This window comes from Calidris pugnax, unplaced genomic scaffold, assembly GCF_001431845.1.
Source record: "Calidris pugnax isolate Ruff unplaced genomic scaffold, ASM143184v1 scaffold70, whole genome shotgun sequence".
Lineage (NCBI taxonomy): Eukaryota > Metazoa > Chordata > Aves > Charadriiformes > Scolopacidae > Calidris > Calidris pugnax.
Window position 1 is genome coordinate 8,958,308 of NW_015090862.1, and position 26,051 is coordinate 8,984,358.

The window sequence follows — 26,051 nt, forward strand, 5'->3', positions numbered from 1 at the left end:
CAGGAGAGTGATACACTGATGGTAGATGAGTCCAATGACATCAGAATAATAGGTACCATAACTGTTGTATGTCTTCTCGGCATCTCTGTTGCTGGCATGGAATGGGAAGCCAAGGTAAACCTTTAAAAGAACGTAAAAGCAAGCAGTATATTAGACTAGCATACAGTATTTGTCTGTGAGGAATGCTATAAAACAGGTGGAATTTTCAAAAGCACTCAGTTCCAGTTTACGCTTAATGTTTCTAAAAGAAATAGCAGTTTAATCATTACATTCAATGAAAGCACAATTACTCCATGCTCTTCCTCGAATATACATTTAGGAGAGAAGAGTAAGTTTTTGTTCTGCTGGCAGCTTGATTATATTGATTTTTATAATTCATGGCATCATATAGAGCCTAGGGTAAGTGCTCCTTTTGCCCTTATTTTTGATGCAGCTCAACAGAATAAACAGTAGTAAAAACAATGTATGGTTTTATCACTGTACTCTCTCAAGCCCTACTCAGCAGAAGAGCTCTATTTGCCATCCATTTCTTAATCTCTAATGATTTCTGCTATTTCTTCACCTGTAAAAAGAAGTTCAAAATGGAAATTCAATGAAAATACTTTAGAGGGTGGAATACAGCTATCAAAATCAGGTCCGGAATAGCAACCTTATTTTTACATTCTGCTGTGATAGAGACTAGAACTACCTGTAAAAGACAGAAAAACAATTACATATTATAACCCTTGAAGTGACAACCCACTGCAATGAAACAAATTTTATAACAATATAAAAATGTCTTATACTTGATATTAATGCATTAGCTGTTTTGGTTTGCCTTTTCTTATAAAGAAACTAACAAAAATTAAATTATAACTATATATTTAATAATCCTCTTAGTAAAAACTACTTACTGTTGTCAATAGCTGATTCAGTTATTTTGATTCCTGTCATTTTCAAAACCTACAGAAATTAGTAATCTGTCATAGGGAACACATACAGACAACTTACTATATAGCCATCTCCACAGTCAACACAAATTAAACTCATCGGGCAAATCTTTTTGTTTCTATTAATAGGCTCAAGTTATTCTTCTAATTGTTCTCCTTGTTGCTATTGCAAACTTCTTCATTGGGACAGTCATTCCTACCAACAACGAAAAGAAGGCAAGAGGGTTTTTTAATTACGAAGGCAAGTAACCTTGCTATCTATCATAAAATAGTAAGTTTGCATTCTTTTTGGTTTCATACTGAGTTAAGGATTCCACTGGAAAAGGCCACAAGATCAGGATCTTCTGCCCGAGTTTAAGTAAGATTGCAAACCAAGGGAATTTATTTTATCTTTAATTTTGAGTCTGTCTCTCTGCTGCTGAAGCTGACAGCACAGTTACCTGCAGCTTGAGTCATTCATATATCAGCAGAGCACAGACAAACTTATACACAGAGCTAAGTGCAAGTGCTGTAGTGACACTGCTGTCACTTCAATATGGATCTGTAGCTCTGAGATGCAGACAAGCACATCCTACTGGGGACCAGACTAAGGAAATCAAATTCACTTTGCTTATGATATGAGACAGAGCCAAACCCAGTTGTCCAGACGTGAAAGACTAGCTTATTCACCTCCTTCATTATGTAACTTTGAAATCAAATCCTGGTGGTATGTTTCATTTTCACCTATTTTTGCAGCATCAATATTTGCAGAAAACTTTGGACCAGATTTCAGAAGTGGAGAAGGATTTTTCTCGGTGTTTGCCATTTTTTTCCCAGCTGCCACTGGCATTCTTGCAGGAGCCAATATCTCAGGAGATCTGGAGGTACGTATTTCATTAACTTCATAATCCCAGCTGTAGGCTGAAAAAAGAACAAGAAAAACTATGAATCAACACTGCATTGTTTTAAATAATGTCTAATTTTGAAAAGCAGAGCTCTCCCTTTTAAGTACCTGCTTTATTATTTGAAAACATCAGTTCACGTTTTCTCTCATAATGCATTATGGCCATTTACACAAATTACTGCATTCAGATTCGAGTTGCTATATCATTTAAAAGCATGTTTCAATAACCTGTAATAATATATCATTAATGGTCCATTAGCAGCATGCAACATAAGAAAAACTACATGTGTATCTCTTGGCACTTGTCTTTTGCAAAATCTCATAACATCATCCTAAAAACCATACCTGTAAACACAAGAATCAGTGGAGACCAGCTTTTTCTATTCAGGGTCATAGCAAGGGCAGAGCAAACAGAGAATTTAATGAAAGCAAGTATGTCCCAATCCTGTGTCACTATTGCTGCTCAAAGGAAAAACTGCAGGTTTGGAGCTGTGACAGAGGCAAGGAGTCTGAAGAGAAAGGAAAAGGAGGTCCAGGGGTGCCCAGTTGTCTTGCTGTGGCCATTCTGTCAGGTCCCCACTCTTCTCTTGTGGTTGTACGAGATGATATTTCCAGTATCTAAACATACTGGTAAATTAGAGACAGGGATTCAGTTTTAACTTTGAGTGCCCTCTAGTTTTCATGATTTTCCACAGTGTATTTAATGCAAAGAGTGTTTAAAGCTAAACATAAAGAAGTAGTAATTCAAAACTGAGCAAAGCATTTGGTAAAACATCTCTAGTAAATGTGGAGCAATGCAATACTTTATAATATTAAAAGAAATTCAGAAATGCATCATGGGTATCCATAACTCAAATATTGCAATCTAATACTGGAAAACAACAACAAAAGACCAAACACTCCCTCACCCACCCATTCCCCCCCAAAACAAAAAAGAAAAAAAAAAAGTAATCAAAAAGATGTGGCTCACACCTTGATAACCCCAGCATGTCAAATGAAGTTATTTGCCTTTATTATATAGACCCATTGTCTTGTATACCTTAAGAATTCAACCAAAGATCTGTTATTTCTGTACTGGCACCTGTAGTCACAAGTTCACCAGATCCTAGCAGCCCTGACAGCCAGTTCTGTTTCCCTTCCTCACACTGAATTGCATGCTTCATCTCCTTCGTTTTCAGAGGGCTGCTTTTGAAGCCAAGCACAAAGAGAAATATGTAGAAACTGAGCCACTAATAGCATCTATGAGATTCCATTTTTAATTAAAAAACCAAAAATTGTTGTACTTCTGCCCACTGAGACTGAATCAGCCTCACACAATCTCTATCCTTTTATCAAACAAAAATAATGCTTTTACCATATATGGTGCTCTCTATACATTGCAGGCTCCCAAAGCAGCAGCACTTCTTTCATAAGCTATTTGAAACAGTCTAAGCAGACCAAGGGAAGCGGTTCTCCCGTTGGCTCTCTGCAGTTATTTCAGTCTGGCAATAAGTGGATTTCTATAACCAAGTCCTCCAGGCAGATTCCCCACTGAGCATGTTTAGATGCATTAGACAGGTCTAATTAAATTAACCAGCCTCTCCAGAAATCTAAAAGACAAACTATGAAGTATTTAAAAAGTGTTAAGTTGACCTATCAAACTTTTAGAATTTGCTGCAAACACATATGTGCTTCTGTAGCCGTTACACACTCAAGTAGTGGCCCAGTCCAAAACCTACTGGACAGGTACTTGTCCTGGTGACTTCAGTGGCTCTTGGAGTAGGCCCTAAAGTACTAGCATCATATTAAATATGTGTTTAATTATTGATAAAATTTAAAAGTGGTAAAGCTGTAAGAAGCTTTAATCCTAAAATTTAAGATTACAGTGTTTAAGATTGCAGCATGAGACTCCACAAAAACAGTGACCTAAGACATGCATATCAGGGCTGTATAAATTAGTTAACATGATCTGAGGGCAAAGGGTCTTATGCAGCTAAAGTGACTTGGCAATTATTTTTCAGCTCAATAAATCCTTATATAATTTAAAAATTAGATTAATTATTAACAAAGTTAAGTCATTCATCCATGTTCCACACCCCACTCCAAATCTATATTTTAGGTTTTTTCCCAAGCAACAAGTATAGTTATAAAAGTACAAAAGGCTGTGAATTAAAATGCATTCCACGCATCTTTGACTTAAAAAAACATTGCTATACCAACTTAAGAAGACAGTTCATAGAGTGCTTCCTAGTACAAACACACACTAGATTGTAAGGTTGACTATTGTTAAAACCGCCTTCAAAATTACAATGTATAATGCAGATCTTTGGACTCCTACTTGTAGTTGCATGATCAAAGTTGATATTGTTGTGAACTGATCTGTAAGCATTATAACCCAGCCTTACTAAATTATCTAAATTAAAAGTAAAAACAGTGAAAGGAAGTAGCCCATTGTGAAGACACAACTAACAATTACTAGTTGCTAATCACAAAAGTACAGCATTCTGTACAGTGTGACTATCTGCATCTATCTTACCGATTAACTAAAAATGGTCCAGTCTCATCATCCACAGGAGTTTGATGGTTAGTTCAGTAACTGCTTACCCACTATATCATCAAATTTTAAAATAACGCCCAATGCAATGTAAAGAGAGTTTGGAGCTCCCAGAAGTGCAGAGCTTAGGACTCTCCTGCTGCTATAAAGGTGACCTCTGCTCGCACAGAATATCCTTCTCTATGTCCAGGATAGGAGCACTGCACCACAGGACTGCTTCACTATCTGTGTGCTGGGACAGGACATGCTGGTGCAGGTCTAAGTGATAAAAATGTACCCTCTAAAGGTATCTTCATATCATGATGTGGCAGGACTCTCTAGCATGCAAATACAAACAGAGTGCAGCACATGAGCTCACAGTGTTTTTGGGTCACTGCTTTGTTTTAAGGATCCACAAGGTGCGATACCCAAAGGAACAATGCTGGCCATTCTGATTACAACAGTTGCTTACATTGGTGTTGCAGTATGTGTAGGTAAGTACAGAAACTCTGCTTCATGTCTTCATTTATACAGTTTAAAAAGTTTGAAAGCCTGGTATGCAAATGAATGATTAACATCACTGCTTTTTCATCCTGTGGATTTATTACACACAGAGATAGTTGGTTTGATTTTACTGTATGTAAAAACAGTGGGGGAAAAAAAGCAGCAATCAGCAGAAACAAAAGTCCCTGTTTGGCAGCTGGATTTTCATACAACTTGCATGGTTACTTTTGCATTTGATTATTCAGTGACAAAGACCACTAGTTTATACTATACATGAGCATAGTAAAGATTAAAGGAACCGCTCATTAATCTGCTGATCTTTTGTTCCTCATTTGCATTGAAATTTCACATGGCTTCTACTTGCTGTCACTAGCCTTACTGAGCACTCATGAGTAACAGGGTAACACGCATTTTTGTATGTTATATGTCAAAGACAGAAAGCCTGTCTTAAAGAAGATGCCCTATGTAGGTGCTCTAGAATATTAGAATGTGAGGTAACAAAACAGACATGAGAGTAAAAACAAGACCTGTACTAAAGCTATGGACTGTGTTGGAAGAATATGTACAATAAAAGTCTGTTCAAGAAAAATATTTTTTTTTTTTCTATTTTAATAGTACTGTAAGAAATAGCGTTGTAAATGACACTTTTCCTTGTAAGCAAATACCTCAGTACTGCATGAAAGCCCTGTGGGGTACTTCCTTTTCTGGGAGATGAATCTCAAGTCTTCTTGACTTTTGTAGTCCTTGTAGTTTATGCAAAAGGCAGAATAATTGATTGAAGCTGCAGCTCAGGTTATTGCATTATTTGGATCTAAACTTCCCCTGCAATTAAAGTTGAAGTAGTCATTCTTCACTTTCTGTTATAAATCTGTGTTAAGGCGTTGTTCTCACAAGCAATAGCTGTATTTCAACTTCAGAGCTGTCTACTTTTCAGTGTAATACCTTTTTTTTTTCTGTTTGCATATTAGCTTGCTAAATAGATAATGGTTACTTCGAGACTCTTAATAACAATGTTTTTTGACATACTTGAATATAAACTTACATTTTGGCCACTAAAGACGTTGAGATCAGCACTCTAAGTTAACTCCATGTTTCTTCCCATTTCTGGTGGCAAACAAGAAAAGACAGCATAAATATTAATAAAAATAAAAAGAATATATGTGATTTCTCCCGCTCAAAGTTTTTCTCACCGTATTAGTATCAGTAGAGCTATGACAATTTGAACAGCTGAGGATCTAGTTCTCTAAAGCAATTGTGTGTCCTTGTTAAACAAAAAAAGCGTATGCCTGCCTGACCTGCTTTCTTTGAATACTGGCACTTGTAAAAGCATTCCCAGGCAGTCAATATACTTCTGAGGCTGTTAATTTATTGTTGATCTCTGTCTGTTTCTCTACTCTCTTCTCAGTTCTCATTAATCAACTGGCTGATTATTTTAAAAATAACAGAAGTAAGTATTTGCTTAAAGACAACATGAGAAACTAAGCCACAATACAGGGGTAATCTCTGCCCAACATGGAATGTTGCTCTTTGGGATGAGACTAAGGCAGCTTCTGTACAAAACGTGTGCAAACTAAGAGTTGAAGTGTGGCAAGAACATTCTTCCGATGTCACAAGGAAGGAAAATAGTAATATATCAATGTTTCCACAGCCTCCTGTGTTGTACGAGATGCTACTGGGAACGTCAATGATACAGTTGTACCTGGGATGAGCTGCAATGGATCATCTGCCTGCAGTCTAGGCTACGATTTTTCCAGATGTGCAAGTCAGCCATGTGATTATGGGCTGATGAATAATTTTCAGGTTTTAATGAGATAATATGTATAATCATAAGCAATATATGAATACATAAGTACAAACATGCAAAACCATTATTTGCTGTCAACTAACTGCAACAGAACATCCGCATTTATCTAAAAAAGTTAAAAGCTATAGGATTAAAAGTTAAAAGCTATAGGATTTAAAAGAGAAAAGTCCCCTGCATTCCACATTACCTTCATACTGCCTTCCCAGCACTCCAGTAAGGTCTGTACCTCCTCTTTCAACAAGTACCATGTAACAGTATGTGCTGTAACATCTCCAAACTCACAATCTAGACTTTGTAACAGAGACCTCAGGAGCTCCTGTCAGATGAGCGACTCATCTCATTGGTCTTTACAGACGGATGTGATTTTACCTCAGGGGTGCTGTGGTCACTGTTAAAGGTTTGTGCCACAGTATAAAAAACGGAGTTCTCACTTCTTAAAAAAAAAAAAAAGAGTATCCAAAAAACAGTCAAGTGAAAAATCAAGTGAGAAGTAATGGGGTCTTTCTCCTAGGCCAGAGAGCGACCGCCTGCCATTTTTATTCTTCAAAATAAAGCTTAGGCAAAGCATCAAAGTAAAGCAGCTCTTCTGCAGCCTGACAACCACGGCTCCCAGGTGTCTGTTCAGCCCCAGTGCTTCATGGCCTGCGAGAGGAGCTCACCACCCACCTGCACTTGCTTTTTCAACTAGCCATTTGTAGCTTTTAAAGTCACTTGCTTTTTTCCCAGCTAGCTCTGCTAAATGACAGGGCTGGATAACCACCTTAAAAGAGATATGCTGTCCCTGTCACAGACTACTTTTCCTTCCTTTCTCAATCATTTCCCATCTTCATTCCCACCTCAGTTCAGCTGCCCAGACTCAGGGAAACCCTTAAAATCAGTGACCTCACTGCAGCCATAAATGCTTTCATTTCTTGCATTTATATTTGCCAGAGTAAAGTCAGACTTTGACAAATTTCCAGAATTAACTGCTTTCTTCCTGGAGTACTTCCTATACACCAAGAAGCACCTGGCAATCCTTCCTTGTCTGGTGGCCGAGGCCAGCACAGCCCCTCTGGGGGATGCTGAGGGAGGCCTGGCAGTAACCATCATTACTGCCTGCAGCACTGGTGCTATGCCAGCACAATCGGGCATTTTCTCTCTTTTTTAGCTGTATTAGATAATTAGGGGAAAAAAACCAACAAACAAACCATCCCAAACCAAAAAAAGTGCCTTCAACCATGTTTTGTACTTTGATACTTTTTTCTGCTGTTTCCATTTTACTTTCTTGCTGCAAGCTATTTACCCATCAAGTAGAGGCTGTTACTTTTAGCAAGCAGTTAGCAAAGGAGGTGAGAAAATTTCACTGAGTACTCATCTGCCTCAGCAGACAGGTGCATACTTGTATAAAAATTTGGCTACACCTCCATTGCTTTTTACTAAAACAGGAATAATAGTATCTCCCTACTTCACAGTTCGTTTGTAGTACACTGAATTTAGAACTGTGAAAAGCAGAGACACCTAGAAACAGAGTACTTAAATGGGTCCGTGATCAAAAAGTACATCCAAATGCAAGCCTGACTATTCTTTTTTCCTTTTTTTTTTTTTTTCCCTAAAGGTGATGAGCATGGTGTCTGGCTTTGGTCCTCTCATCACAGCTGGCATCTTTTCTGCTACTCTGTCATCAGCTCTAGCATCTCTTGTCAGCGCACCTAAAGTTTTCCAGGTAAAATTAAACCATCCGTTTCCTTATACTCTGTTTTAGTTTAAAGACATGAAATTTAGTTGAAGCCTATGTGCCAAATGTGATACATATTTAAACAACACTGATACATGTGGGAGGAAGAGGCGGGGAAAACAGTATGTAGAATGTTTTCCAACAGAAATAGGCAGGTCCTACCACCCTCATACAAGGGTAATAGTGTTCCTTTGGTCAGAGCTCAGCTTTGCTGCAGAAGCAGGGGATACACATGTGCCTGTTATAGACTGCTTCAAGGCTAATTTTGGGACCACTTCTATCTCCTTACAGAAAGCCACCCTGTAAGCACAGGAGTGTCAGGAATATGCAGGAGCTCTCAGTACTGTAAGATTCAGGTGCTGGCAGGTGTGCTCAAACACGCTGTCCAGAAGCTGCCTGGGTAGCAGCAACGTGGACAGAATGGGAACTGAAAGATAACCTGTACAATTTACACCAAGCCACTGATCTGTGCTTCAGTTTCCTCCAATTTAGACTCTATTTAGCTGCTCAGTTAATCTTTTTTAAAGCATTGTATTATATGCCTGTGATTCTGTTCCCCCGCTACATAACATAGTAGGATATTGGCTTATCACCTTATTTAAATATTTACATGCCTAGCAGTAGACCTACTTGAATTACTACCTTAGATTTATTTTTTGTTTAGCAAAAGCCTAGCAAGCTGTCACTCACAGACAGTGAACTTCTGATGCAAGAAAGCACTGCTTAACCAAATTAAGTTCTGATTTGTCTACCAGGCTCTTTGCAAGGACAACGTCTACAAAGGGCTTCAATTCTTTGCCAAAGGATACGGAAAAAACAACGAGCCCATCAGAGGATACGTTCTCACTTTTGTGATTGCTATGGCATTCATTTTGATTGGTTTGTATATCGTTACTCAACTGCTATAATCTCATGTTTTGAAATTATATAAACCAATATTTTAATACTCTGATTATGGTGAGAAAAATTTCCAGTCAGGTAAGATCCAACTCAAGCCCCAGCACACTCAAAGCCCTGGTAGAAATTCCATTATTCTTAAAGAAGGCAAAAATAAACTATCAGGGACTATAGTAACATCTCAATGCCACCACAGCCTCATTTTCTAAGATGCAGAGTTCCTGTTCACTCGGCCGGAAAAGGGCAGTGCTTAGAACTATATCAAGTAAGGCAAAGCCACCAACTTTGAAAATAGTTTTCCAGTTTATATTGCACCTACCTCTGAGGTAATTAGGAGGCCTAATCTGCTAAGCCTTCCCCACAGTCAGCTCCAAAGCAAATCCCAGTTTCCCAGCATTGGTGATAGAAACTCCCAGCTACCATATTTAGGGGTGTGGGGATTTTTAAATTAGTTTTTCCAATATTTGAAATTCAAACTGTGTGACATTGAGTAAATGGGAAGTTTAGTAGAGAGAATTCAGATTGCCATTTAAAAAGCAACATATTAAAGTTTAACCATAAATCTTTTGTGAAATGCATCTATCATCTCAATTATGTTTTTAAAATTCTGAAATTTACACCAGATCTACATGATTAAGAGCCAGTCTGCAGAATCACAGCATCAAGTATAAGCTTGTACAGGACATGTTATTAAAATCAGCATCAGCAAACACTACTTAATATGAATGAAGGTATACAAGGTGGCCTTAAATTAGTACCACAGGAAAATATCCAAGCTCTCTATGGATGACAAATTCAGACGGCATCCAGACTTAATGCATTGCCAGAAAAAAGCTATCCAACAATCTAGGAAACTGGTGCCTATGTCTGACTTGTGCATGTGTGTCTTGCAGCTGAACTGAACACCATTGCTCCCATCATCTCCAATTTCTTCCTGGCTTCATACGCTTTGATTAATTTCTCCTGCTTTCATGCCTCATATGCAAAATCTCCAGGTGAGTCTGCATTCACATGTGATTTAAATGTGGGCTTCATAGTCTGATCTCCATAAGTTTTTGACTGTATGTCAGAGAAAGCTGCAATACCTGTAAAACATCTAAGCTATGTGATCTGAGGTTTTACCACTCTAATTGAATGTGATGACATATTTATCTCTAAAAGATAAAAATAATGGCTCTAGTCCTTACATTCCCTACCGTACAGGATGAAAAAGACTTTGGTAGAGCCTACTGGAACAGAAAAGCTTCTCCTCAGGGTGGCTTTTTTTTTTCCCCTCACTATCATACAACATGGGTGGATAAAAACCTATGCCAACTCCAGCCACATAAAGTAAGCAAGGTACAGTGGGAAGCTGTTATACCCTTCTCCTCCAAATCTACAGTGTCATTTACAGGAAAGTTCATAAGAACAGTAATTTGTCTAGAAATGATACTGCCTGGAAGGGAACATGTAGAACAACAACAGGTCCACCAAATAGCATCAGCAGTGCCTAGTAGCAGAATTGTAGGGTGAAGCACAATGAGGTCCCGTTCAAGGGTAACTTCAGCCCCTCTCTATATTTGTGCAGCAAAGGAACACACTGGCTTTCAGACTTGTGCATCGCCACAGCAGAATAATTCTCATCATCTTCATGAATGAAGGGGTGACACCTTAAGGACTAAAGTTAATCAGCTGAGCAACACTGTTTTTGGCACACAGGAAAGACAATTTCCTGCCACTGTGAATCGATTATTCAATTCAAGGAGCGAGGAATACATTTGTGATTTCCAGTGTGAAGAAACTGCAGTAGTGACATAAATGCCTACATCAACTTCCTTCCTATAGATCTGCATGGTGCCATTTGTTCAGAGGGCAGAAAAGATAAGCACTTCTGCTAATCACCTGCACAGCTGAACAAATGCAGATCTGCTCTACGTGGCCTTGGAGCTGAGTAAAAATTACCTCCATAGACTTCACGTGGGTGCATCTGACTCTATTCTGCCACTACTTAACATTTCAGAGAAAACTGCAGCCATTTTTCTTTTCTCATTTCCTCCAGTTAATTTCTGCCAAACCGCAGTGACAGATTATAATAACTACAAGGCTGCAGGACAGCAAATTTCTTCACAGCAAGACCTTCCCATTCCCTCATTACACAGATGATCCAAGATAGGGCTGCTCAGTCTCTCCTTGTATCTTCCGTGTTTTTTCCCCTCTCCAAAGAGTGTGCTCCGTGGAACACCTGGCAGAGACCTACAAACCATGGAGGTTCATTGCTTGCCTCATCATGTTAATTGCTAGCAGGGGATGGATTTAGTACTGCAGCTGAAAAACAGCAGGAATAATATCTTTTTAAAGTAATTTGCAAATTATTTTATTTTTCTGCAGTAAGGCCAGGCAACTTCCAAGTTTAAGACAGCTGCACTTACAGCATTGGGATAAATTCTACTCTCAGCAAGTGTTTAGCTCCCATTAATGAGTTCTATGTACATACATCAAAAGGACACAGTAGCCCATTACCTGGAATTACAGGAAAATCAATTTCTTTTTCTGAACCAGTGAGCTTTAGTTTGCCAAAAATACATATAAACATAATGGTTACTCAAAGCCAGGCTGGACAAAGCAGTAGGAAAAGGTTTGTAGTAAAAGGCTTGTAAGACCTAGTACTCTATACATATAGAAATCTGCATCAGCCAACACCTCAAAATATCTGCTGATCTCATGATGCCTAACAATTTGCACATAGCACTTCCACCCCTTCCAACAGAACCTGAAACAAATTGCAATGTGTTTGATTGCACAAATTAATGGACCATCATTTGATCAATATATTTTATGCTCTTCCAATTTCCTCAATTCTCTTTAAACAGGTTGGAGACCTGCATTCAGATATTATAACATGTGGGTGTCACTTTTTGGAGCCCTGTTGTGCTGTGGTGTCATGTTTGTCATCAACTGGTGGGCAGCTCTCATCACTTATGCCATTGAGCTTTTTCTATATATTTATGTAACATATAAGAAACCAGGTAAGACCAGAAAACACTATTATTTTGTGTATATGTTATGCAGCCAGACTGGATTTTACAGGAATTAATTCTGCTTTTACAGAATTAGATATTACTTTTTCTCTAATACCTTTCTTTAGAGGGAAGATTGGAGCATCCCATTAAATCCCACTTTACATAATATAGATTAAGATGATAGTCTTCTGATTTTTTGCCTGTTTAACAAGCACTTCAAGTACAGTTGCAGGCTTTGTGTAAACATTTCAGCACACCAGTTTATTCCCACCATGTCTTTACTATATTTGGGGTTTTCCTTGAATATCACTCATATTTTTTTTCCATCCACAAACACAACCTTACCTGAATTTTGCTGTGCTCTTAGCTGACTCATCTGGGATCCTCACTCAAAAAGTAAACCTGCTGCCCATTATACAACAAAAATGCAAGATGAGTTACTCTTGAACTGATCATTCTTCAGCACCTCCCTACAATTCCTCAGTAAATCTAGAAAGATGTGCACACTTTACTGCTGGAAAAAACTCCTTAGTAGCTCAACAAATCATAGGAGCCGGCCTCAGATATCTGTACAGGAATACAATACAGCACCAGTATGAGACTGCACAGGCTGGTTATTCACATCCAGGACAAAACTAACCCAGGTCCAGATTTCAGTAGAAAAAAAATAATACAGATAAGAGAGGCAAGTTTCCCAGCAAAAGATGTGCTTTCATTGGAGCTAGCTTGGAATAGCAACACCTGGTCTGAGCATGTATTATTCTGTTCTGTGTATATTGCTGTGCTGTTGTGTGTCCTCCCTATCTGTGTTCTCATACCTGCTGGGGTGGTCTGTGCTTCTTTTCCAGTAAATATCATCAGCTGTAGGAGATTGCACTTGCTACAAGACAGCTGTCAAGAACATTTGATGATTATAGCAGCCTTCCAGTACTTAAAGGGGGCCTACAGGAAAGATGGGGAAGGATTCTTTATCAGGGAGTGTAGCATTAGAATCATAGGATGAGAGGTAACAGTTTTAAACTGAAAGAGGGGAGATTTAGATTAGATATCAGGAAGAAATTCTTTATTGTGAGGGTGGTGAGACACAGGAACAGGTTGTCCACAGAAGTTGTGGATGCCCCATCCCTGGAGGTGTTCTAGGCCACGTTGGATGGGGTTTTGAGTAACCTGGTCTAGTGGTGAGTGTCCCTGCCCGTGGCAGGGGGGTGGAACTAGACGACGTCTTTTGGGTCCAACCCAAACCATTCTATGATTCTATGATTTCTATCCATTCCTACCCATTGCCAGTGTCCTTGCTGCAAAGTAGCAGCTTAAAGCTTGGTTAAATTCACTGAAAACGCTGTACTAAAAGAATGCTCTCTAAAAGAATTACTTTTGTTTAGCACTTATTTACCAGCAACGGAAGGATTCAGAAAAGACTAATATTCCTTAGAAAAGAAGAGCTCTACACTTACTTGCACCAGGTAGTAGCTTTGTATCGTGGCATATCAGGACTTGAGCAGCATTCATGTAGATCTCAGTGTGGAAAGCTGTTTCCTATCTGTCTGTATCTTTGAAGCATGAGGGAATATACCCACAGATAACATGATTGCTGACCTTTGCAACAGAAAACAGGGAAAAGCCTATGGTTTAACATGCATTATTTGTCTTTGTTATATGCAGACGTAAACTGGGGCTCTTCTACACAGGCTCTTTGCTATATTAATGCCTTAGACAGTGCTCTGGCATTAACTGCAGTGGAAGACCATGTGAAAAATTTCAGGTAAGATTTCCAGTGAACAGTAAAATAGCTTATTCTGAGTAAGTATGTTAGCTAATTAAATACAACTTCTTTTTTCCTTCTAACAGACCCCAGTGCATAGCATTAACAGGAGCTCCTATGATCAGGCCTGCTCTGCTAGACATCACACATACTTTCACAAAGAACAACGGGCTGTGCATCTGTTGTGAAGTGTACACGGTAAGGTCAACTCATATAAACCTGAAAATTCAGCACCAGTGGGTGCTGCAGATCTCCATTACACATTCCACTCTCACTCGGCACACAATGTTCCCATTGGTGGCAGACCATGAGAGAGATTCGCACTGAGAATGAATTTTGTCATAAGTCTTGACAAGAAAGCTATTGGCTGATACAGAGCCTGCTGGTAAATGCCTCATTGAGATGCATTTCAGAGTTCATAGTAGACAGACCAAAAAATGGTTGGAAAAAAATAATGCATTACAAGGAAAGATTTTACTATTTTTTTAAAATGGACACAGCAATGCTTGGGAAAAAAAAACCAAAACCAAAACCAACACCCAAAGTTGAAGGATCATAGTGCGAGAATCAAGTTACTTAGGCTCTATGCTCAGCTTTGTCACTGATTTGCAGTGTGAGGGTTTGGCAAGTAATTCAGCTCTCTTTGCAGTGGTTTCTCCAAAACTATAACAATGCTAATTTGAAGGATAAACACGGTCTTCTGAGATCTAAATAGAGCAAAGTATATTTCTAGTTATAAACACACAGGAAATTATGTATCATAAAGGATGACGATCTAGTCTCTCATTAGGACAGAACAAAAATAGATGGACTTGTAGTGTAGAGGAGAAAATGTATTTTAAATATTAGAATGACATTCTAATTTTGAGAGGCGAAAAAAAAACAGCTCATGGCACCAAATGAGGCTGCATAATCTAACTAATGGAGTCAGTCCAGGCAAGTTAATGTATTCCTCTACAAGAGTATAGGAATAATTCATTTGATGCTGCCACGTTGCAGAAAGGGAGTACAGAAGATCTACGTGTGATTCCTCCCACTTCAAATGAATCTATAAAGAGTGAATGGTCCTAATTCTTCTCTACTCTAATTATTGTTAGCTTTCCCACTGCATCCAGTAAGTGTAGAATCAATCCCAACAAGATCCAGGGACTATGCAGTTTTCTAAAATTGAGTTTCAGCAAGTTTTCTGAATTCTTAGGCATGTTTCTCTAATATTAGTACTTTTTATGGAGGACTGAGACATCATTCCTGTCTATACAGACAACTAAGTCTATTTTGCTAGTGAAAGCATTTTAATTGTTTTTTTTTTTTGTAAATTATTATTTCTTCAGCAATTTAAGCTAAATTTAATTTTGTTGATAATAGAAGTGTAAAAAGTGTGACACAATGAACCTTTGTGATTTGCAAAATTGTGGTAAAAAGTAGATGATAAAATTCCTAGGGACCATATTGAAGAGCAGCCTACAATACATATCATACCAAATACAACAAGATTACTTTGTCATAAACTTAATGCCCAGTTAATTTTGCCTCAAAAGCTGACATGTTGCAGGCTATGCATAGTTGAGAGACACCACGCCAGACAGAATATCTTCCATTCCTTTTTCCCAAAGGGCAGCAAGAAACTTTCCAGGAACGTGGTGATAGATAGTTCAGAAGTATACATACATATGGCAACTAAACATGAAGGCGATTTAAAAGTTATTTGTCTCTGAGGTTGTGCCTGCATGTTGGCTTGAACAGTCTGTTTCTAGTAAAAAAGACTATTCTGTTTTTACTCCCTGCCTTCACATAAAATACTTTAGCAAGGTTAGCCTTCATTCAGTCCACAAATTCACTGGACTACTTGTACAATTGCACGAATGTTAACACTGATACAAAGGAGGAGTAGGGAAGGACACAGGCTGTCATCTGACAGAGGGTGCAACTGTCCCCTTGGCCAGCAGAAACATATTGTGCAAGCCAGTTGTGAAACTATCCTCAGGTACACTCCTTACGGAAACTGGGAAGAAGGGTAAGACTTTTTTTTCCTCCTCTCCTTACCCATACGGGAACCTCAACCTTATTGTTCAACTTACCATTCTTAGCTCTTCACACTACTCTTCCAACAGCCAGGATCAAGCTCTTCTTAAGCTACACCTATTAAAACCAAACAAACTCCAGTAAATTTATTATCATCAAAGAATGTTGCATAATATCATTAAAGAAAGATCACATGGACCCTCCCATCCTTTCCCTTGTACTTCCCAAGTAGCCATAAGAAGTTCAGAAACGTACATGAGGGGTTGAGTGAGCATCAACCCAGCCTACTTTTGGTCAGGTGAAAACTCAATTTTTAGGTATGTAATTCAATGAAAAAGGCACAGATAAAAACATAGAATCACAGAAATTTCATGGTTGGAAGGGACCTTTGAGATCGAGTCCAACCACAAAAGAAAAACAAAAACCTCCAAACAAAAAACCACCCACACCAAAAAAATCCCACAAACAGACACAAACCAACAATCTTGGGCACTAGAGCATGCCCTGAAGTGCCATGTCTACATGTTTCTTAAATACCTCTAGGGATGGCAACTCCACCACCTCCCTGGGCAGGCTGTTCCAGTGCCTGACCACTCTCTCAGTAAAGTAAATCTTCCTAATATCTAATCCTCCCCTGCCGCAATTTTAGACCATTTCCTCTGGTCCTGTGATTATTCACTTGGGAGAAGAGGCCAACACCCACCTCTCTATAACCTCCTTTCAGGTAGTTGTAGAGGGCAATGAGGTCCTCCCTCAGCCTCCTCTTCTCCAAACTAAACACGCCCCATTCCTTCAACCTCTCCTCATATGACTTGATCTTTCACATGATGTGAAATATGCCACATCATTTCATAGCTTCGTTCTCAATGCTGTTTTCTGGTTTTTAGATGGAACTAGCTAGAAAGCTTATTTTGAAAGCCTCTTTTTCTAGCAGCCAATGCCAATTCACTGAAAGTAAATGTATTGCAGCTATTTCTACATGGATATAAATGTGTAGTACATCCTATTTTCTTCCAGGAAGGCAAAAAATAGTTTCAGAAAGGCTGAAAAGTTTTCAAAGAAGGACACTTTGGGCTTACATTCAAAATCACCTTTTAGAAATTGATTCTGAAATAAGTGATCCTTCCCATACATTTCATTTTGGAAAGAATTTCTTGCAGTTCAGGCTTTGCGCTGTTCTTGAATTGGAAATAAATTTTCAGCTTACGGTATTTGCTGAGGACAGAAAAATCTAAAATCTAAATCTCCCTCAGCTCTATTTTAACCAGCTTCCCAGCTTAGCAAAAGAAGCCACCATATACTAACTAACTTTAGATACAAAAGATTTAACTATGAATTTTGAAATTCAGTCCCCTGAGCATGAGTTTACCAAGCTTTCCTAGTTTTATAATACCAGAAACTTCTACTATTTTTCTAGTTATCTGTTCCTTTGGAACCAAAATTGCAACTTGCAACATCCTCAAAAACATTAGAAATCTTAAAAAGCGCAAAGGAGTGAGTTCTGCACAAAATGAAACTCTGCAACAAACTAAAGTTCAAAACTATCTGTTTATAACAAACCAAACTGGTCCCACTGCCTGAGTCAAGCAAACAGAAACACCCACTGGATTCCAAGTGCTCCATCCTTCTGACACATCTAATACCTGCTTCTGTCTCCGATGTTGCTGGACACTCTCCCACCGTTTGCAATTCTGCTCTACTATTCTGCCTTGGACAGCAAAGACCACCTGTCCAGCCCAATAACGCTAAACCGGTATCTGAGACTCTTGAGCGTCTGTCTCAGAGTTTCATTGTCACTGCAGAAGATCCGATTCAGTTTCCTAAACACAACATGAAAGGGAATAAACAAAGCCTAGCAAAACTTAAACTCAAATTTAAGAGCACAGATTTTTTTAAAACACAATTAAATTCCAGACACATGCTTCCCAACTTATCTCAATCTTTCTAAAGGCCACACTTGCAAGCTTGCATGCTCAGGCCCTGGGCCTAATGTTTTGGGGACCCACTGCCAGCCCATTCTCTGCTGCCAAGTCAGTGTATCATGTCTTATGACTTGGATATGCACACGGATTTTGTCTCATTAAATTACCAGATGACCACTGGAAGAACCTGGTAACAAAAGCATTTACATCTTCAATTGCATGGCAACAACGCTTTTCTCTTACTATTCGTAGATAGGAGCTTAACCATGTATATTTAGATCTGCTGAGACTTGTTTCCGTAGTCAAGTCAGGGAGGAACTTTATTCACTCTGAGATGCTTCATCATACCTTAGATATTTTTCTAAGATGTTACAATCCATATTAGTCTTTCTTTCTGTCAGAATCACTATATTTAAGTAGCATTAACAGCCTCAGCCCTCTTGAACAGAATGTGAATTATGTTAGCAGCACAGTTCTTTTCAAAGGGCTGAATCTCTGTGGACCCTTTTTGGAAATGTATTTTTCTGACTCTCTCCATTCACTCCCACAGCAGCCTAGGTAACTCCTTCAAAATCACTGTGTGATGTACAATACAAAGCCTTCTTAATAATATTTTATTGTATCATGCAGGGACCACGCAAGCTGTGTGTTAAGGAGATGAACAGTGGCATGGCAAATAAGCAGGCCTGGCTCACAAAGAACAAAAGAAAAGCCTTTTACGCAGCAGTGGCAGCTGACAGCTTCAGAGACGGAGTCAAAAGTCTGCTTCAGGTAAGCTTTTCGTTTACAGAACACAGAATACTGTTACATCAAAGCATCCCTTTATGTTAAGCATTACTGTTTACTTGTTAAGAAGTCATATATATATGTATATATATGGATAATGTTGTAAGCAGAAAGGGCATTCTGGATGTACATGTGTTTTTATTACAGGTTATTTCATAAAGAGATCTAGTTCTGGGCTATGGAATTATGAGACAAGGCAGACTGATTGTCTCATAAATGAACAAGACGCTATTATAAAAAAAAAGAGAGGCATCTACTGGGCAACATACAAACGTCTATGCAGCCAACACTTAATGTACTTCAATTCTATTGCTTGGTATTCTGCAGCATATTAAATATCTGAGAATATTTTTGCATTAATTGAAAACTGAAAATGTGTAATATACGTTTTCTGCAACAGAGAGAAGGCCATCTAAATAAAAGTCTGCGATATTTTTCTATTCCTCTAAGAATATAGCAGACCATTTTCAACAGTCCATTTAAAATGGCCTTAATAAAGGTACAGAGGCACTGTTTTCATATTTCCCATCTGCCTCTCTCACATATATGAATATTTAAACATACAGGTACTGAGGCAAAATGTAGAGGAAATTCCCATCCTTTGCACAAAATACACGGCTGAAAAGCCATCAGTGCAAACTGAGACAGTAGGGAATTGACTAAAATACTCTGGGTAACAGTCACCCACTGGTGGGCTACCAGTGCTCTTTGTACACTCGGTGAATGGACAGTACCATTGAGCAAGATGAAATATTACTAATAAAGATCGTCAAAGCCTCACAAGGATACTTCATCTTGGGTTTATATATTGTTGCAGTAGGAGATCGCTTTGATGTTTTTGAGAACTGTTGCAGTCTGATGATCCTTTCCATTACTGCTTAAACACTACTGCCAAAGTTAACTACTGGATCACAAATAATTCCCTTCCAGCAAACAGAAGGATAACCATATCATCATTATTGTAACCTAAGGACATCTACGTTGCTTGGCCAACCAGTTATTCACTTCAATGTAAATAATGCAGATGTATCAATACTACTCAAAAAACCTCATGAAGGTTTCAACAGTTTTATCTATTGTCTTTTTGTTAGTAGTAAAAATTGGCAAGTGTAACAGCTTGACAAGCTGGTGCATTTTGTGGGTCTCTTCTCCTGAAGGTTTCAAAGACATTGAGTATTTAGAATTCTATAAAAATTAGGTAAGCTGAATCTAGATCCGACAAGCCTTACTTGTCTGGGTTTTATCATCGAGGCTCAGTTACACGGGCAATCTAATATCTCAACAAACCATTTGTTCTTCCTGTTTATGAACTGTAATTTATCTATAAAGCATGCTCAGATAATTTTGGATAATCTTTTGGAAAGAATACAGCAAACAGAACAGCAACAGTTTCTAAGTTCAAGGCAAAAAATTTATTCTTAAGAGGATATGCCTTCTCTGCATATGTGAGGTGTTTTAAGAGACTTCAGACCCAGTTAATCTATTGAGTATTCCAAATCTGATAAAAGCTTTATGCTATTATGTTAGAATGAGCATATAAACAGTGCTTGAACTCTCTCTTGATTCCAAGTTATTGAACCATTTTAATGAGAGCATGTCAGAAGAAATGCAAATGAATGCTAATTTAGCAAAACTACATTTCTGTCATCTAAAATCATTTATAGTTGGAATGATTTAGAGCTAATCTTTCTGCTTTCTGCATGGGTATGAGCATGAAGGACATTCATGAAATGCAATCTAGTTGTAAATGTCTTCAGAACATTACTTCAGTTATCTTTTGCCATTACTTTTCATTTACAGTAAAAGTATGCGTGTGTACCTTCTCAAGCAGTCTTTTAATATTGTTAGGCCTCAGGCTTGGGTAGAATGAAACCAAATACCTTGGTGATTGGATTTAAGAAGGACTGGAGAAATGCCACTGCCACGCAAGTTGAAAACTACGTGGGCGTTATACAGTAAGTCACAGTTCAGCAACTCCTTTTTTCACTCCTCTTAGACTAGATTAATATAGCATTTCCATACAGGATTTGATGCATAGAAACAATGTAAGAAAACACTTACAAATTTGACTTCGCACATGTTAACTCTGTTAACAGAAGTTTCTGCCCACTAAAAAAGGCTCCTTGGCTTCACACACCTAGCAAGATCTGCTTAGCAAACATCTGGTGCTGCCAGAGCTGATACGGCTTGACAATGCAGCACAAAGAAGCTGCACTGCTGTCAGCAGTGCTTTTGCAGGACTGTATTTTCCCATTTTTAGTGGGCAGGAGCTCAGAGAAAAACAACCCTAATGTACATACTTAGGGAATAAGAGTACATCATGGAATTCTTCTTTTAAGCCTAGGGGACAGAGGAAGAGCCTTGCTTCAAATCTCATGTGTGCCTAAGGCTCAGAAGCTCTGTGGATTGGGATTTAGCTAGGAAACAGTCATTTAGAAACTGGCTTCTCAGATTCTTGCTGAAAATTCACTTCTAAAACTGAAGCGAGTTAAAGAACAACAAAACCCACCCCAGCTTTGTTTTTTCCTCAGAGAAGGGAGAAAAAAAGTTTACAACGGCAACCTAGTTCCTAAAAAGTGTTGTCAGAAAGACCCATTTCAGGAATAGCCTATCTGTTCCCATGCCCAATAATACCCTTTTTTTCAAATGAAGGAAGAATGTTTATAGAACTTTACTTAATCTTGGGCAATTCCTTCCGAAATTCCACCTAAAGCAGCCTCTACATGGCAGTAATACCTCCCTCTGAGCACTAACACTTCTACTGATCTGCTCAAAGTAGTTTTTCTCATTGACATGCATGATGTGAAAGGGTTGGGGTTTTTTTCTCTCTTTTCAGTGATGCTTTTGATTTTGAGCTCGGCATGATTATCGTCAGAATTAGCCAAGGATTTGATATATCTCAGGTTCTCCAGGTTCAAGGTATGTGGTGACCCAACAGCTACTATCTATGCTGGTTACATACTCAGCACAAGAAGGAATCTGACCGATAGCGTTAGGGTCACCTTGTGTTTTCTAGAATAGTTCCCACACCCGTAACTTGTACAGTTCCTTCTTGCTTCTGCAGTTTCAATCCTGCCCAAAATCCTTGCTGAAGCACTGGCAGTGACAGAAGGAGGCCAAGCCTCACACGTTAAGGGGCTCTGCACACCAGAGAACTCTACTCCCGGAGCACTGCCAGCACAGGCACAGGCTAAAGCAGTAAAATCATGTTGTGCCACACCAACCAGTCACTCTGTGCCATGTTTCTTTCCTGCTGTTGGCACACCTTCTTCCCTCTGCCTACCTGAGATCTCTGGGACTTGCGGGAATCAGGAAGCTGCACTTTTGTCACCACCTCCGTGGGGTCCTGGAGGTTCCCACCCCATGCAAAAAATCTGGAACCCATAAGAAACACCAGTTCTCTTTTTCACCTTTTTGTTCATTCTTCCTTAGGTTAGCTGTGCGTATCTCAGGGGGAAAGAAAAAAATCTTTCCACCACACCTTCAGGGAGACACACCACCTGGGTGGAAAAGGCAGAGGGGGACAGAGCAGCAGGCAGCTGCATTTAATGAAGGGCTTCCAAGGGCCACATACAATGGTGGCCTTCATTCCTCCTTTTCATTTTTAGGACACAGAGGTCTTCCTGGTTCCTCAGGTACCCTGAGGAAGGAATGACTCCATATAAAAACCCCATCAGGACAATTCTCTAGGTTTTCAGTGCAATAATTTTCCCACTTCTTGTAAATTGTCCACTTGAGCAGAGAGCTACAGCCTAAACCGGAACATTACTCCTAGTGTCCCTTGTCCTCCCCACTAGAGAAATCTTTTGTGTTATAAATGAATTAGATAAAATCTATGGACAAGGAAATAGGCAGGCATAAAAAGAACGGCGACTCTCTGCTGCCGCCTGCTGTCAGTCTGCCTCCAGCGTCTCCCCAGGATCCCGGAGACACACAGACCAGGCTCAGGACTGCTGGGGAGAACACCCAGGAAGGACATAAGTACCTTAGCTAATTAAAACCAAAATTAACTCCCCATTAAAGACGATGAATTCTAGGATGAGGCAGCCCTCAAAAGCAAATCACCTCTCAGAATTAAAAGGCACCAGAGACTCCTTTAAGAAACGAGGGTAGATGAATATTCACCCAGCAGACTCTGGCAGCTTGACGTGCGTGGAGAGCTACAGGGCAAAATTATGGGGAGTTAAGAAAAAAATTCCAAACTAATCATGCTTTTTTTCCTCCCTCTTGCTGGTAAGTAAAAGAATCTGCCTTTCTCTTTGCTTGCTCTAAGTCAGAAACTGACTGCTCAGAGGATATAGTCATTAGAACACTAGTGAAATTACAACAAATACCACCTTTGCATTCTTACAAACTAGCAAATATTCTCTAAGTGTTAAGATTCAAGGAATGAGAAAGAATTAGGAACATGGGGAAAAAAAAACCACAAAGGAAAACCCTCAAATGTGCAGAGATGTTTTGAAGCAGATATGAACTCTCTGTAAAAAAGATCGTATTGTTATTCTTGCTACAGCATTCTGCTTAATAGAAGAACTGAAATTTTAGTTTTGAGTAACCATTTAGTTAGTGACCAAGTTAGTGATTTTCATAATGTCTAATAATCAGAAGCACATGGCTGTCATGGATTCTAAAGTAAAAGAAATTATTTTTTTTTCTGCTGGAAATTGAGAGTGCCAACAGAGCACTGACTAGTGAAGGTTTGGGATTGTTTGGTTTTGGATTTTTTTTGTTTGTTTTGGCTTTTTTAAAAACGCAATGTCTTAAATGAATTTACCTCACTCTTAGTCCATGTATTACTCAAATAGAAGTTTTTCTTATGAAAAAAGCTTTCTGCAGGCAAATGCTTCTATTAATTACTGCCTGACCATAATATATATTCCACAATAACACATGGTACCTTTTTCTAAGCAAGTCTAGTATTACTGAGATGAAGCTGTTCTTTTATATTACTGAATTTACAGAATGTTAGCTAAATCTTAGATTTTCACAGCAAATGCTGAAAAAAGAAAACTAACATTAAAAATATTGCAGCATAGAAACTGATCACATATTCAGGATTTTTTACATATTTCTGAGAATCTCAAAGTCCGAAGCCATGTGACATGTGACCTTGTTCTTAGAACAGGGACCCAAGGGCTAGAACTCAATACATCAGCTTTCTCACCTAAGGAAAACAGCTTTCCTAATGTGTTTTCAAATTCTTAGGGAAAAAAAGCAACCAAACAAATCCACAATCATAACTCAATAAACAGTATCTTGTGTAACTATAAAATACAGTAATTCTAATTTGATCTGGAAGTCTGAGAGCAGTGCAATAAAGAGCACTTTAGTACACACAACTGCTGTAGGCGTGGGCACCCTAAGTTAGGGCTTCCAGAGATGAATTCAGCTTCCTCCTCCCTACTGCCTTGCAAGGAAAAAGCATTTTAAAATGAGTTTTTCCTCCCAGCAGCTTTACATTGTGTACAAATTACCACAACAGCAATTACATCACCGCCATTATTTCAGCCAGTGATTTAGTTTAAAAAATTGTGTTACCAGTTCCCTTACTTTTCCCAATATACAGAGGAATTAGAGAAGCTGGAGCAGGAGAGATTGGCGCTGGAAGCTACCATTAAAGAAAATGATTTTGAAGAAGGAAAAAGTGGCATCTGTGGATTCTTCAGAAAAGCCAACATGCTCAATATCTCAAAACACGAAACAAAAAAGGGTAAGTTCCAGAATGACAAGTTCTCCCTGACCCTTCAATACATCACATTTTCACCAATATGCAAACTGGACTTTGACTCCAAACCCAAAACTCCTGAGCCACATAGAAGCCCCTGGAACAGGACCTACCCGGAGCAAACCTGTCTTGGTGGCCACAACCACATAATGCAGAATAGAGTGACTGTCCTCTACTGGTCGGACACGCTACCTCATACAACACAACTATTTTCATTTGCTAGATGAGCTTCTCAGCTCAGTTTACGTTGAATTCTATTTGTCAAAAATAGTATGTAGTTATTAAAATTTGAGGAATACAGAACAACTTGATTTTTGTTTTGTTGTTTTTTTTAATAAGGTGTTTTCAGTTTTTAAACAAAGGCCTTTTTTCCCCTCTCTTTAATGAAAACAGGAACATATGCACAATATTCAGGGAACAATCTCACTTTACTCAACATATGCACATGCACCCCCAGTACCCAGCTGAAAAATAGGTAAAAATAGCACTACTGCTCTATATTCTAAGCATAATTTCATTAAAATGTACAAATGAAGGTAGTGAAAGTACTGAAAGTACATATACAGCAAGCTGTCAAATAACTAATTAACGCATAAATGTATAGGTGATGAAATTAAAATTACATTTCAGATACAGCAAAATGATACAGAGAGACAATTAAAGGTCTCATTTCACAATTGCTAGGCTCTAATGATAATGACCCACCTGAAGCCATGCTTGTATGCAGACAAGTATTTTCAGAATTTTCACCTGCAGAGACTATTACATCTGGCTGTGCATGCAACTCCCACAGGTATCAAGAAGATCTACAGACTGAAAACATAAAATGTCATTATTCTTTACTTGGCAGACTTCAGTTCATTTTGCAGGCTTCAGTAGAATATATTTTTATAACAAATACCACAAGAATGTGAACTCCTGTTTCAACTACCCTTTTCGATTTAGTTCAGAAAGGCATAAAGGAAATATATATTACACACTTTGGCTCTATATATGAGATAGATGATGTTAATAAATATCCTTGCCTCTCCATTTTGCTTATACATTCGTCCTCCCCAGAGTTGTTGCATCATCCAGCATAGATGCTAGAGCTGTAAAGGAAAGCAAATAACTGCTTTAGAACTATCTTCTCTACACTCTAGAAATACAGGAAAACCAAACAAAGCATTTTCAGAACCTAGCAGATCAGAGCAAAAGCTCTAAAGAAGCCTGTCTGCTCCATTTAAAATACTGCTCTGACACCGTCTCTTTGAAATCATTGAAAGGGAAGCAGTAATAAAGCCACAGGCTTCAAAAGATGGAATAAGAGAAGATATTGTTAGTACATAGGCAAGACAGTGCTTTTTAAAGCCAGCCAAGCAAACAGCAAGAATAAAAGTCTATTTTCAATTAACGAGGACCCTCTCAAGCATAGGAAAGTTGCCATATATGCTTATGTTTTCTGCCTTCCGGTCTTAGCTTCACCCGTGCTCTCACTGAACCCCATTAGCTGTCTTTGTCCACCATTACACTGTGCATTTCAGGGAGCTTTGTATTCTACAACAGACAGCTCAGCTTGCAAATGATGCAAAATGATGCACTTTACTACTAAA

The 26,051-nt window shown here is 38.7% G+C and overlaps 1 protein-coding gene and 1 long non-coding RNA gene across 2 annotated transcripts in view; one reads left to right on the top strand and one right to left on the bottom strand.

The window, feature by feature from the left end:
- Nucleotides 1-25,337, bottom strand: LOC106889562. Its single transcript, XR_001412364.1, has 8 exons — nucleotides 25,165-25,337; nucleotides 16,083-16,143; nucleotides 5,871-5,932; nucleotides 5,494-5,650; nucleotides 2,158-2,439; nucleotides 1,599-1,829; nucleotides 991-1,125; nucleotides 1-120 (listed from the first exon to the last, which is right to left on the bottom strand). It is a non-coding gene; the product is annotated as an uncharacterized LOC106889562 (long non-coding RNA).
- SLC12A1 (solute carrier family 12 (sodium/potassium/chloride transporter), member 1) overlaps nucleotides 1-26,051 on the top strand; it is a 55,327-nt gene that overhangs the window by 19,244 nt on the left and 10,032 nt on the right. The window contains exons 8-22 of the mRNA XM_014944707.1: nucleotides 4-114; nucleotides 1,059-1,170; nucleotides 1,665-1,792; nucleotides 4,734-4,818; nucleotides 6,477-6,628; nucleotides 8,227-8,334; nucleotides 9,102-9,225; nucleotides 10,137-10,238; nucleotides 12,093-12,248; nucleotides 13,905-14,004; nucleotides 14,091-14,202; nucleotides 18,579-18,719; nucleotides 20,583-20,689; nucleotides 21,571-21,653; nucleotides 24,301-24,444. Coding sequence (XP_014800193.1) covers nucleotides 4-114; nucleotides 1,059-1,170; nucleotides 1,665-1,792; nucleotides 4,734-4,818; nucleotides 6,477-6,628; nucleotides 8,227-8,334; nucleotides 9,102-9,225; nucleotides 10,137-10,238; nucleotides 12,093-12,248; nucleotides 13,905-14,004; nucleotides 14,091-14,202; nucleotides 18,579-18,719; nucleotides 20,583-20,689; nucleotides 21,571-21,653; nucleotides 24,301-24,444 — 1,765 coding nt within the window. The remainder of the gene's footprint in view (nucleotides 1-3; nucleotides 115-1,058; nucleotides 1,171-1,664; nucleotides 1,793-4,733; nucleotides 4,819-6,476; nucleotides 6,629-8,226; nucleotides 8,335-9,101; nucleotides 9,226-10,136; nucleotides 10,239-12,092; nucleotides 12,249-13,904; nucleotides 14,005-14,090; nucleotides 14,203-18,578; nucleotides 18,720-20,582; nucleotides 20,690-21,570; nucleotides 21,654-24,300; nucleotides 24,445-26,051) is intronic.